The sequence below is a fragment of the Maniola hyperantus genome, chromosome 11, assembly GCF_902806685.2.
Source record: "Maniola hyperantus chromosome 11, iAphHyp1.2, whole genome shotgun sequence".
NCBI classification, from domain to species: domain Eukaryota; kingdom Metazoa; phylum Arthropoda; class Insecta; order Lepidoptera; family Nymphalidae; genus Maniola; species Maniola hyperantus.
The window spans coordinates 14532263-14547231 of NC_048546.1; the positions used below are offsets into that span (position 1 = coordinate 14532263).

General features: G+C 39.7%; 1 protein-coding gene across 2 annotated transcripts in view; it reads right to left on the bottom strand.

Moving 5' to 3' along the window:
* Positions 1-977: 977 nt before the first annotated feature.
* The window catches only part of LOC117986324 (calmodulin), a 40912-nt gene continuing 26920 nt past the window's right edge, over positions 978-14969 (bottom strand). For both annotated transcript variants that reach the window (XM_034973154.2, XM_034973152.2), the window contains exons 3-4: positions 7913-8155; positions 978-1770 (exon numbers count right to left, since the gene is read on the bottom strand). In XM_034973154.2, the coding sequence (XP_034829045.1) occupies positions 1742-1770; positions 7913-8155 (272 nt within the window). In that variant the 3' untranslated portion in view covers positions 978-1741. The remainder of the gene's footprint in view (positions 1771-7912; positions 8156-14969) is intronic.

A 14969-nucleotide genomic window follows, 5' to 3' on the forward strand; every position in this document is an offset into this window, starting at 1 on the left:
TAACAGGTATAAAGTTATTAAAGATTTCAAATAATTTTTTTTGCTGCATTAACAAAACATTAAGCGAATACCTAAAATATTACATAGCATATTGACCCCTATCTCCACACTGTAAAGCACCAATTTCTACCGAGAGTTTGGGAAACGAGATGGACAAAATTTGCCCCAGATTGAACTATGCCTATCATGAACTTAATGCCTCGACTGCAAAACAACATGAGACTTTTTTTTTCTTAAAATAGAAGATTTTTACTATTAAATGGCAGATATATCATCTCTGTACATTTATTAAATGGCACCTATATTGTTATTATCTCTGTACATTCTGGGGCACGCCTCCATACAATTTTTGTCCATCTCCTTTGTGTCTTACTGGTGAAGATAAAAGGCAATATGCTATGTAATATTTTAGAAATTCGCTTCCATCCCCTTTCAATGTAAATTGAGCCTAAACCATTCGGGATGATGTAGCTATCTGTCAGTCAAATCATTTTCAGAATCGGATCATTAGCTTCAGAGATGACCCCTATATCCAAAGGATAACTAACTCTATAATATTAGTGTAGGACATTACAGCACAAAGGTATAGTGCACATGATTCATCCAACTGCACATGTGAGAAAGGTCTCGCCATTTTTGGTCTTAGATCTGTCAACTGTCACGTCAGAAGTACTTTGACACAGAGCAAATTATGGCGAGTCCTTTCTACAAATGTACGCAGTATATATTATTATAGTGTTTGGCGGTACGGTTTCAGTTGTTAGACATTTATATAACAACAATGTGCTTTAAATAATGAGGCACAAGTAATGAGTTGGAATTAATTTAATTTACAGATACAACTTAAGTAATTTATAATAAATTATTATCAAACATACAAACAAGCACAAAATAAGTCGTACAGCAATGCTACTATGTCGACCTGCGAACGACAACAGGTCGAGACGACAGGAAGAAGGTAAAATGAAACACCGATGCTTATTGACCTAAAAATGAAGAAACATTTATTTTCAGTATGTCTTTTGTATAATTTATTAACAGAATGAATCAAATGGTAAGAGAATAACAGAGCGGAGCACTTCACCGTCAATAGAAATATAATATTATATTTATCAAGTAATTTACAGATACAATTACATAATTAATTAATGCAGTACCAATTAATCTAATTTATTCGTTACTGAGTCGGTTAGATTTAAACATTCAATAAGTAATGTACAGCGGCGGGGATCGCCCGCTGCGGCCACGGTATCTTTTTTAGGATTTTATATTTTTAATCTTCACGTACTTTATAAATAAGTATCTCATACTTGAAAAAAATTTACATTAAAATGTATCGGAAAGATTGTAGATGTGCAGGCCGCAGACCGCACTCACGCACGCAGCCGGCCGGCGCGGGGCCGGGCCGCAGCCGGGCCGGGCCGGGACCGGGCCGGGGCCGGCGCACGCACACACACACCGACCGATATCACACAACGCGACGCACACCTATTCGTTTCGCCTTTGTACCGCTACACTTGAAGTTTTCTTCCTTACATAGTAAAATTAACGGAATACTTTAAAGTCTAAATAGGGAGGGAGCGCGCGCGCGCCTCCGATATACCTTAACTGAAACGATGACAATAGTAATTTATCGCAAACACTAGAGAAATGCAGGTCCAATACGATGGTAATATTGTGTGTCATGAAACAAAATGTATATTAAAATTCTCTGCTTTATACACACACACTAGCCGGCGGCTCACTTCGACGTCATCATGGTGACGAATTCTGAAAACAAACAAAGGGCGGCGTTACTCGGCGTCACAGACACACGGCGATGATAGAACACAGAACAGGAACCGACAGAGAGATGCAACTATTGAAACGAACCCGTTAGACAAAAATACCACTATAGTATAGTTTTATTGTGAAACGAAACGAAAACCGCGTCGGGCACGCGCCGCGCACGCATCGTGCCCGGCGCGTGCGCCGTGGAGCATAATAAATAAACCACAAGAAACGGGCGTACCTGTCATGCCACTACAAAGGGATTATGAAATACCACCCTCTGGATATATCGTCAATCAATCGTTCGTTATAGGACGGCGACAGTAATGTAACAGTATAACAGTGTCGGGTGGCCGCGCCGGTGCGGTGCGGCTCGGTTCGGTTCGCTCATGTTTGCTGCTCGTTTTACGGAAGGCGTCAAGTTAAAGCTACGGTGCAAAGCGCGGCAAGCGGGGACGATCTATCGGCGGTGGGGATCGCCAGGTGGTATTTCTAAAAGAAAGATTCTATACAGATATTAGACACATGCACCAGAGGCCGCCCGGCGCCCCTAGCACCGAACTTGATGGCGACAATGTGACTATCGCAATTCTTTCCGACTATCAGGTAAAAAGAGCTCTGAACAGTAGCGATTGCTTTTTCAGATGGAGAGTACAAACGAAAAGTTGACTAACAAAGCAATCGGCATCAGAGACTTCCGAAGTCGCGTCTCACATCGCGTCATCAAATGGATCAATAAATCACCCACTGCACAGGAGCTCTTTTTTCGTGACTGTACCAGGAGTTCAGCCCGTAACAAGACAGTGGCGATCGCAATGCGACAGTCACAAGTTTTCTTTATTGCGAGATAGGTTGAAGCGCGCTTGCCTAGAAGTTCGGTGCTGGAAGCGGTATCGGCCGGAGAGTTAGAGGCACAACAGAGTGAGGTCCCAGAGGGCGAGGGGAGGGAGCTACCGTGTCAGAGGGAACAACGTTAAGAACGAGCAGCAAACCACAGCAGGTACCTAGACGACAGTTTCGCGGTCGGCGTCGGTACCGGTTAGTATCGCTAGCGGCTGCCGTCGCCGCGCGCGAATATCATTTGCGCGAGCGCGTGGAAGTCTGCAAGAAGAAACGCTCGCTCGCTCACACTGACCAAACGTTCCACGGCGCCGTCCGCGTCGCACACACCACGGCGCGGGAGGAAAGTGACGCAAGCTTCCATGCCGTATCCATGGTCGACAACTCGCGGTTTTAGTGCAGTTGACGTATCTCTTCACGATGACCGCTCAGCCTTGGTTGTAGTAGTGAATGATAGTGTTAAAGTAAACCGCGTCGTGGTCGAAACTGAGCGCCACAATGACGTGTATAGTACGCGACAGGTCGAGATAGCAATAGAGGTGGTGACGCCCCGTACACCCGCACAACCCCCGCGCTAACCCGGTGCGGGATAGCGCCTCATACCCGGATTGCCATACCTCGACCTATCGCGTACTTTACGTGTGCAGTCACACAAACAGAGCTAAACGGTCTTCGTGAAATAGAACATCTGTACAAAACTCTGTAGGAAACAATTATTACACATTAAACTTTAGAAAGAGATAATGGTTTTGCGTTACCTATAGGTATGAGTGAGAGACGACGCTCTATGAAGCAGATATCTCTTTCAAAAGTCCGATGTGCAGTATTTCCTGCCCGGTACTGAACATCGAAACTGCTGACTTATTTACTAAATGCAGTCCAATAATCTTTTTCACGAACTTCATAATCGCTTTCCTCCCGTTTTTGTGTTGGGACTAATTTTACTTTATTCTGTGTGAAGGAACCATCACCATTCATTGTTGTGATGTATTAGTGACTATAAAAGGATTTCAATTGAGTGAGGTCCACATTACAGGATACTTCACAATTCACATACATGCATTGTTACTAGATATCCCAATCACCTTACATTGTTTTCGTGCGAGTGTTTTTTTACATTACATTATTGCCATGTTCATAACCATTGATTGGAAATTTGAATATAACCATAGAATGTGATTAATATATAAAAGAAATAGCAGCGAAGCCAGTACTCCACCTTGTGATACTCCAAATTAATTCAAAATTGTATGTAAATTATTGTGTTATAGAACCTAGTTGTAATTTTTAGAGGATGGTATTAGATAACAGATATACCTAAATACCTAATTGCATTAAATAGGCCATAGTCAGATTACAATTATTATTATTTTTACTAGTGTTGTATTAATATTTAAAATAACCTCAGTTAATGTATAGAATCATTTACACGCTTAAAAGAAAATTATAATGATGATTGATTGATAATAATCTATCTATATATATAAAAGGAAAAGGTGACTGACTGATCTATCAACGCACAGCTCAAACTACTGGACGGATCGGGCTGAAATTTGGCATGCAGATAGCTATTATGACGTAGGCATCCGCTAAGAAAGGATTTTTGAAAATTCAACTCCTAAGGGGGTGAAATAGGGTTTTGAAATTTTGTAGTTCACGCGGACGAAGTCGCGAGCATAAGCTAGTATTATATAAAATTCAAAGTCCTGACTGACTGACTGACTGACATATAATCAACGCACAGCCTAAACCGCTGGTCCTAGAGAGATGAAATTTGGAGGGTCTATTCTTTGTAATGAGTAGGTATCCACTAAGAAAGGATTTTTCGAAATTCCACCCCTAAGTGGGTTAAATGGGGGATGGAAGTTTGTATGAAAGTCCGTCATTTTTCAAGTAATTTGCACGAAAATTGGTATTTGGTACACGGTAATTGGTTTTCGGTCACAAATGAAGAAATACGTGTTTCAGGATTTTTGGAAAATTTGCCCCTAAGGGTGGTAAAATAGGGGATGAATGTTTGTATGGGAAAGTTTTAATTATTGATATTATTAACTTGAAATTTGGAAAGTAGGTTTTTTATTGAGGTGAGGTGTCAGCTAAGAAACGACAATGAGAAAATCGCCCCCTAAAGGGATGAAATGGGGGTTGGAAAGTTATATGAAAGTCCTAGGTTTTTGAAGTTACAGACGTGAAAAATCGAGATTAGTTATTAGTTTTAAATAATAAAACCTGTAGAAGTTATTCTGGAAAAACTCCCCCTAAGGGTGGTAAAATAGGGGATGAAAGTTTGTATGGGAAAGTTTTATTATTGTTAATGAACTTGAAATTTGGAAAGTAGGTTCTGTATAAAACTTAGGTGTCAGCTAAGAAACGGCGTTCAGAAAATCCTTCCCTAAGAGGGTGGAATGGGGGTGGAAGGTTACATCAAAGTCTTATGTTTTTAAAGATAGATACATAAAATTCGGGATTTAGTTTATTAATTTTAAATAATAAAAACCTGTAGAAGTTATTCTGGAAAATCTCCCCTTAAGGGTGGTAAAATAGTGTATGAAAGTTTGTATGGGAAAGTTTTATTATTGTTAACTTGAAATTCAGAAAGTAGGTTCTTTATGAGACGTAGAAACGGTTTTCAGAAAATCCTTCCCCAAGCGGGTGGAAAGGGGGTGGGACGTTATATGAAAGTTCTATATTTTTAAAGTTACAGACATGAAATCAACATGTTTTAGGTCGTCAGCTTTAAATAATAAAAATCTGTATAAGTTGTTTTGGAAAATCCCCCTTAAATGTGGTAAAATAGGGAATTATTGTTATTGTTAACTTGAAGTTTGGAAGGTAGGTTCTATCTAGAGGTAGGTGTCAGCTAAGAGTTTTTACGAAAATCTTACTGGTCTAAAGGGGTAAAATGAGGGTTGAAAGGTTATAAGAAAGTCCTATGGTTTTGCCAAAAAAATAATTTCATTTGTTTCCTGCAGGCCACGCGGGCGAAGCCGCGGGCAGAAGCTAGTGATTATATAATTTTTAAATTCCAATATCTGGCCAATTAGAAGTGCCACGCAAACGCGATCTCTAAGAATTATTAATTTGTCCAAGTTTTTTCAAAGATTTAACTTCAATGGTAACTACCTAATTAGATGATTAAAATATTCTTATTCGAGGATTGATAACAACATATTATATTAGTTAAAGATATTTCTTTACAAATATTTTTGTGCAACATAATATTTTTGAGGTTAGTGATCTCACTACCTATTTATTTCGTTTTAGATACCTAATATTAATTTATTAAAGTTTAGAATCATAAAGCAAATCCAGTTTAATAAGAATAAGAAGTATTTGTAAGACTAATTTCCTGAATATTTTGGATGTAACAAAAGTAGCGGTCGCCCACGATTCTATGGTTCCGTGTAACTAGATATAGTGGGTTGCGTTTGGCAAACTACCAATACTGGTTTTTATACTGTACCCTGACAAATGGTTACAATCGTTGAACTCTGAACTACTAATGTTTGTAAATATTTTTCTTATCAACTCTTGATAACATTGTATTTCAAAGCTAACATTAAAATAACATTAGAACGTAAAGATTTGTTAAATACGTTTATAGTTTTCTGTACATGGTGTTTTTTTATAATATTATACTTTCTTTAATCAAGTTATAACCCAAGGTTTTTATCTTTTTGGGAACCACAAATCTTTCAAGATTTAAAAAAATGAATATTAGTGTTTGATAAACAGAAACCGGGATGAACAAATGAGTTCTAAATATAGATACAATTACTACTAATTAGGGAACACTCCCACAATTGTGCCATTCCAATGACATTGCACTAAAATTACTAAAAATATCCTGCATCTTTAAATGCATACTAAAGTTACAGTTGCTAATTAGGTTGTAAGCAAAGCTAACTAAACAGTAAAATGTGTCGACTGTCGTCCTTTTCAAAGTTCCGAGCAAAAACACCACAGAAAGGTCCTGTGTTTACAACCGCATCATAGACAATCTCATTTATTAGTGATCTAGAGTAGCGACGTTGCACTGTGTACATAAAATAAATCAAGTGTACGTAAACACGCCATTAATTTTGTAACTAGTTGTGTTAAAAGCAAACAGCTTTGGACGACAAAAAATTCTATGTGAGTCATAATTAAAATGAGCCCACCGAGTATGTTACCATATTTGGTACCATGACATAATCCATGACTAAACTAAAACTTAATAACTAAATTAACAGTACGAGCGGTTACGCACTCATCCGATCCAAGTCCGTGAAAATACGAATATATAAAAACTCGGACCGAACTCGGATCAAAACCAAGCTTTTCAGTGGACTTCTTTGACATATCTACGTCATTCGTCCGATTTGAATCCGAGGCACATCCGAGATATTCTCACGGATGATGGAGAGAACTCGGATGACGAAAGTCAGACCTAGTGCGTAAGCTACCAAACAAATAGTTCTGTGACTACTTCGGAACGTATGTTCACGGATTCGAATCGGATGCAATGCGTAATCGCCCTACGTCTACAGGTAAGTCTACGATTGTCATGTGAAGCGGAGCAATCGTCCTTTGCCTGCAGATGGCTCATACCTACCTTGTCAGTCCAGGGACAAATCTAGCGAAAATTCGCGCGCATAACTTCGCTCGAAGGTGTCGTCACATGGCAAACTAAGGAAAGCAAGAATTTCCGCTAGATTTGTGCCTGATCTAAGACCGTAACGTTGAAAGGTAATTGCTCAGCGCCCTATATCGGGAGTCTCTGATGTATGAAATCCGCCACCAGAAAGTCCAAAAAGCGAAGTACTTACTAGGAAAATGAGCGGCATGGCATTAGGAAGGTTAAATCCAAGTTCACTCCATCAGCTAAGCAAGCCGCCCAGGTCACCGAGGGTTTCAGTCAGTGATGACTCCACGCAAGGCTGTACAGGTAAGGCTGAAGGCCAAGCTTACCACAAACAAGGCTTACCACAACTAAGATGATGACGGATGAACTCACAGTTCGTTACATGTTGTCACGGATACATGCCTCTGGGTCAGCCATTAGAGCTCGCTTTAGCAACAATGCAGGCCGCCTCGGTGAAGTCTTTACGCAAGGCTGCGTAGGACGAGGTGTATGTGGTACTTACGCTCGTAACTGGCCGTCGCCATCAACGTCGTAATGTTCATTGTCACCTCAAGTCAGTTCAGCCATCAGAGCTCACTCCAACAGCGATACAGACTTTCCCGATTGTCGAGGTGAAGCCTTGCTGATTTCGATTCACGTAAGGCTATAAGACAACGAGGAGGTGTTTGTCGTACTCACCCTCGTAATTGACCTGGCCGTCGCCGTCGATATCGGCCTCGCGGATCATCTCATCGACCTCCTCGTCGGTGAGCTTCTCCCCCAGGTTGGTCATGACGTGGCGCAGCTCGGCCGCGGATATGAACCCGTTGCCGTCCTTGTCGAACACGCGGAACGCTTCGCGGATTTCCTCCTCGCTGTCCGTGTCCTTCATTTTGCGCGCCATCATCGTGAGGAACTCGGGGAAGTCTATCGTGCCGTTGCCTGGAATCACAAACGGGGCATTGTTTTACTTACGAATCGACAAAGAAAAAAAAGTGAGTCTCTTGACTTCACCAATTCCTACTAAAATTAAATGGCAATTATATAAATAAAGATTGACGGCTTTGAGTTACGCGACCGCTACACGCGACACTTGGAATTGGAAGGCAACAATTGCGCATTGCTTCGTATAGAACTGTATGGAGAGCATTCGAGCCGAGCGACCTTTGGATACAATGGCGCGGCACTTTGTATCGAGTATCGCCGTCGTTTACCGCAAAGTTTATCTTGCTTCTGGAATGGGACGCCTGGTTTTAGCGCACAATAGACTTTGGTAGTCCAAATAAAAAAATTAGCTCAAAGAAAGAAACCCCGTTTTCAAAGGAATAAGTCAGTCGAGATCGGAACATCCAAACAGTTTAGATTTCTTTTTAATTTTATGGCCTAGTTTCAATGCGAAAGTTAACTCAGATAAAGACAACAATTCAACGTAATTACTCCTTAATCCCACTTTTCGTTTGTCTCTTGATGTTCAAGTGGCAGTACATTTTGACACAAAATCGGTTTCCGACAAGTGTGAATAGCTTCATATAAAATGTTCTCTGCAACTGGATCATCAGATTTAAATCCGTATCCGACAACCGACAAGTGGAAACGGACCTGGTCACGACTTCACGAGTCACGACATCTAGAAATATTTAGATTTCTTTTTTATTTCTACTGCCTTTATTGGACAGATAAAAATCAAATAAATTTTTTATTTAAAGCAGCAACAACAAACACGCTAGGATAATCTGTGAAAGGTTAAAACGGAAGAGATTCCCAGGTGCTGGATGTATTATTATTTTGGAGATTAATGAGCCCGATCAAAAGAAGCGCCAAATGTTTACACAGCGCCGAAGCTATTTCGATATAAGCCCGTGCGCACACATACAGGATTTAATCTGTCGACTATTTGCACACGTATTGTTTGTAGTACTTAAGTGTAGTTAAGTTAGTAGTAAACTGGTGTGTGTACAAGTGATAATGTGTCGATGACCTCGTCGCATGTAATCCAAAGAACATATTATATTTTTTCTAATCATATAAGCTGGTTGAGAGGGAGAGGCCGCTATTTTTCGTCAGTCAGTATAAGGTGAACTGACCAACTGAAACAATCCAATTCGTACCAGTTCTACACTATTGCTAAAATTGCCATGAAAAAAAGTGGAAATAGCTGATCCATTCGAACCTGGGATCTTACCAGGACCACGATCTTCAGTAATGAAGGAATGACTGGAGAGAGAGAGAGAGAGAGAGAGAAGACTGGTTGATCGGAGAGAGAGAAGCCTGGTTGACCGAACCTCACGAAATATTAACACCTACTGCTACTGTGCAAGATGACGCTCACAATAATATCGCGGGAGAAATACTGGAGATAAAAACTTTCTCAGAATTTCTTTTACTCCAATTACGTAGCCGACGAGCATACGGGTCTAGAACGAGATAAACAAGGCCTACATTCAAACGGCTTTCGAGTTCACAGATTTTTTTACACTTTTTAATTTGCAGGATTGTTATATCGGAGTTTTAAATAAATTCTTTTCTCGAGGCTACGAGGTTTTTTTTTTTGGTACATCTACAAGTCCTAACCTCATCTTACCGCGATGGTATTGACATTATCTAAATTCTTGGAAGGAATAGGACGCCTTTGCATAATCCGTTGCAAAAGCAAAACAAAGTATACAACTTGTTTACAGCGCTGTCCCTCACATTAGTGAATTAGTGTGAAACGTCAGAACAAAGGATTATGTAGATTTACGGATAAATGTAAAACGAAGGCGTTTTAATACGGATTGCCTGAACATGTTACTCAAATTGTTTATAATATGGCGTATGAAAATAACTGTATTCAATTCATTTAGACTGTAGTTTGTAACGTCGTCGGTGGAGGAAAATAACATACTTAATTACTTCATCACCATCAATCCATCATCGTTTCACTACTGAGCACGGGCCTCCTATTAGAATGGGAATGGTTTGGCCACAGTCCCTTACGCCGCATGCGACTCGACCAAGCTCGTACGATTTCTAGTTTCGATTCAATGATTAACATCAGATGTTAGTGCCTAAGAATGAAATCGAGACCGAGGGGGTTCAATGTGCTTCTGAGACACGGAGGAGGAGGAAAAAGTCAATTACATTGGTCAACTTTGCACCAGCACAATCGGCTGTTGCAACGAGGTTCTGCATCTAAAACCTACCTGTTACTCCTTCCAAAAAAACCGCGTTTGTACTTCAGTCTCCGAAGTATAAATCTTGACATAAGATGATAATGAGTAGGTATGTTGGACTATAAACATTTAGGGGAAGATCAGGATTGTGTTTATATCACGTCAGACTTCCAGATGTGTCCTAGAAGCCAGAGGACGGCGCGAGAACGCGGCCTGCATTCCCGAACGCTCTGCACGGAGTATAAATATAATCTCCGGAAAGGTTACCCCGAAATTAGCAACTCCAAACTTAACTCGCACTTATTTTGGCAACGGCGGAACGTTCACCCTCGTTGTTAATGATTGACGAGACGACGTGTCTGGACATTTTGGCGCATACGGTTACGACTAGGTCACTTTGAAAAGTGATCTTTTCTAAAGCGTCTACGCTTTAGAACTACATATATGTGTTACTATGAGTCTTGCCAATGTTCGACTGCGTAATTTATGAGTATGACATATTACGCTTTTATGCATAAAGTCCGGAACAAAGTAACCTGAAAAAGCCCCGGCTAAAAATAAGAATGTAAAAAAACAAAGTAATTCTCCAAAGAACAGACGCAGTTCTACGACTAGCACCACGTTGCAGTCAGTCAACAGGTCACGTTAGTAAGAGAACCGATGGATGGAGTCGAATCTCAGCCTAACTATAGAGCGTACTTTAATCACGAGTTTAAACGAGAACGATTTATGTCAGACACGTTTTCCGAGCTAGTACAGTGTACGGTGTCTCACATTCATATTACACCGAGTGTAATATAAACGTGCACGGTGGAGCCACGTCCGAGACACGGACGCATCACGGACACGGCACGGTGAAGCATAAACTGCTTCATATAAAATGTTCGTAATGTTTTGAATCCGTGCCTCGTCTGCGCCTCGTACGTGGCACGGCTCGTGCTCGCCTCGTTTTGGCATACTTAAATCCAAGTCTGAGGAAAATCAAACCACGCTCATGATCATAGGCTCAAAACGTAGAATTACATAAAGAGCTTGCGTTAGTAGTGTTTATCGTAAATAGGTCTGTGTCCAACAAAATTTGAAAGATATTTGAAAAATCTTTTAGAACAATACTTGACTGATAAACTGATCTGTAACTGTATCGGCACAATAATATATTAGTGACAATAAAACGTTAACCAATTTCTTAGCATCAATATTAGTCACAGATTTAATTAAAAGGAATGATGAGTTATTATAATGCGTTATAATAGTTAAATTGGTGACTTCCTGTGGGATCGCGAGGCGCAATGAATTGCGATCGACCTCCATATCAGCGTAACGACTGATCTCGTGATCGTAAGTAGCAATTTAAGATTTGAATGGTCCTCGCCCGGGTGGGCAGGCATTGTTCAAGGAGCAACAATGGGCGAGATTGCCTTCAAATAGGACACCGCCCGATTTGTTTTTGCAACTACACAATATTTGTGAAATAGTCTTCTTCTTCGACTTAACCTTTTCCCATCTAGGTTTCCATTCTAAATATATAGAAGGAAAAGGTGACTGACTGACTGCCTGATCTATCAACGCACAGCTCAAACTACTGGATGGATCGGGCTGAAATTAGGCATGCAGATAGCTATTATGACGTAGGCATGCGCTAAGAAAGGATTTTTGAAAATTCAACCCCTAAGGGGGTAAAATGTGGGTTTGAAATTTGTGTAGTCTACGCGGACGAAGTCTCGAGCATAAGCTAGGATTAAACGAAAATAGTATTCATAATAATTTCAAGTCTCAGTATTTCAAAGGTAAGGGAGGTTTGAAACAAAGATACGAAAATAAAGTTGTTTCAAAACAAACCCCTGCTTTATTAATGAGAATATAATGCCACAAGGTATAGCGTATCCCGTATAATTATAATATTGTGTGGCAAGTGTCGGCTGTCTTGTACAGAGCCGCTCTTGCGGTTTGCGGGAAAGCGGTCTACTCCAGTTTCGCTCGTGCGGCGAGCTTGAAATACAACAAGATTTTATTTCAGAACTAGCTATTGCCCGCGACTTTGTCCGCAACTCGAGGGAACTGTCTTTTTCCGTGGATTTTCCAAAAAAAAAATAGAATTAACCAATTTGGTGCAGTCATTCCGCAGTTATGCGCGTACATACATTTCAGAGATTCTTTTTACAGAGATTTTTTTTGATAGGAGATAGACAAGGGACACTAGAAATGCATTATAATACGCCTAGACTTTAAATACCTCTAGGTGCTAGGAGATTTTGCAAGAGGCTATAAAATAACAAAAATGCTTGGTTAGAAACTAAACTATTTCTACTAAGTTCCTTGCCTGCAGTAGAAGTAAAATTACAAAATATTTCTCCAAAATTGATTCAACCTGTAACCGAGGAAGATTTAGCTTACGGAGTTAGTAATATAAAAGTCATCCGTTTCGATCTGAAACTTTAAAACCAAATTCCACTTTTCGTAAATAGCTTTGGAATAATAGCAATTTACTTACAGGATTCTGGTATTCGTTTTGTAATTGTTCTAGTACCGTACCTATTCCACTTTTTAATACGCCTTACTCACAACCTTGACTGGGAAGCTGGAAGAAATCTCTATTTAGAGATAAGCATTTCCAATGTAATTTAATTTATTACTACTATGTAACTTATATTTCGGTACATGAAAAATAAAAATAAAATAAAATATTTATTTAGTTATCATTATCCGTATTTATATATAGTAGTCAAATCAGCAACTTTTTATAAAACGTCAAAACGCTCGCTTAGTAAGGGAGCTTGTATGAAATGCACAGACGCGAGGTCATGAACGGTTGACGTAATTTGACGATTTTTTTTTTATTAAATCGATCATTTAAAATGGTTAGCAAAGTTAAAACTAACAGCGTACGTGTATTGTATGGATTTTGGAAGACCCTCTATTAGTTCCTGAGAAATAATTTATTTTTGACATAGCCATCACCCCAATTGAACGGTTACTGGCCATTATGATGTACCCATTCGTCTCATAATAAGTCGGCACACTCAATTGGTAAACAAAGAAGATGTTTTTGTTGGCCGATTTGTTTTATGGCGGGGCCAGCAAGGGGAATGTACTTTAAATCTTTTGTTTTCGATCTACTTAGACAATTTATTAGACGCTAGTTTCCGCATCAGCCAATTATGTCATTCATGAATTATGAATTGATGGAGCATGGAATTGTTTATATAATATACTGGCTGATACCCGCAACTTCGTAAGCGTGGATTTAGGTTTTTAAAATCCTGTGGGAACTCTTTGATTTCCCGGGATAAAAAGTAGCCTATGTCACTCTCCAGACAATTAACTACATCCACACAAAACATTACACCGATCCGTTGCTCCAAAGGACAAACCAACAAACAAACACACTTTCGCATTTATAATATTAGTAAGTATAATATAATTTGTCAAGCAAACCTTTCGACGAGCAAACCTCAGTCGACGCGACGGTAGGTTAACCGCGACAGGCGTAAGAAATAATCTTTGATACAATGGCAATTATCTAAACTCATTAAAATGGGTGAGATCATAGTCATAGCTATAAATGTTCATTTGGAAAATTCTAGGTAGAAAAATGTGTCATTGCATATCTAGAAGTTTTAACAATAGAAACACTAACGTTAGAAATATTTTAGAAATCGGAAGAATAATTCAATCGATCCAAGGCTGAAAACTAGAAAAACGCAAAGAACAATTTACCAATAGCAATAGTTTCCAGAAAATAAAATGCGTCAAAACTTTTAGGACTGTTTTGCTTTCCAATTTCCAATGTAGGTATAAAAAGCTACAGTAGAAAATATTTAACATCGATCTTCAAAAAGAGATAGCGGTTCCGTAGAGCGTTGTCTCTGTTGTTGAGACCGACAAAACGTCACAGGTATGAGTGAAAGGACAACGCTCTACGAAGCCGCAACCTCTTTCTTATGGTCGATGTACATTTCCTGCCGGCTACTGTAATTGAATGAACGTAGTAGCATACCATGCCATCACTATACAAGCGTAACATACAATGCAAATTGCGAAAAATCCAAAAATAGGACAGCAATTACTCATACCGGCCGCGGCGTGCGAAACCTTGGTAGATAATAGGATTAATTTGTATGCTGATACAGTATCGCGAGCATAAGAAGAAGCCTTAGCAAGCAGCAAGGACGTATGACGGCACTGCTTATGGCGTCAGCTTAGCGTCAGCCTTTGCTACCTACCGCCTACCTAGTGACTAGTCTACCAGCGCATTCCTTTTATATTGCGTAATCCTTAGATCGCAATCACATTTAAAGAATTTTGCCTTATCGCTAAATAATCTCCTTAACCGTACCCCACTCTTCATCATCATTTATTACCGAGGATCATAATTTTCTATTAACTATAGGGGGTTTTCATAGGATAATATATTGCGATAGGGTTCCTGAGCTTTCGGCATACATTATGCGAGGTAGATATTGTGGCTTATTATACACAGGTCTAAATTTTATGCTGTCTCTTTCATAATGCACCAGCGGAAAAGGATAGCCCTACCACTTTCATTTACACTTTATTTTACATAATGACAAAATAGAATTAGCTAAGGGTTATCGAGCCACATG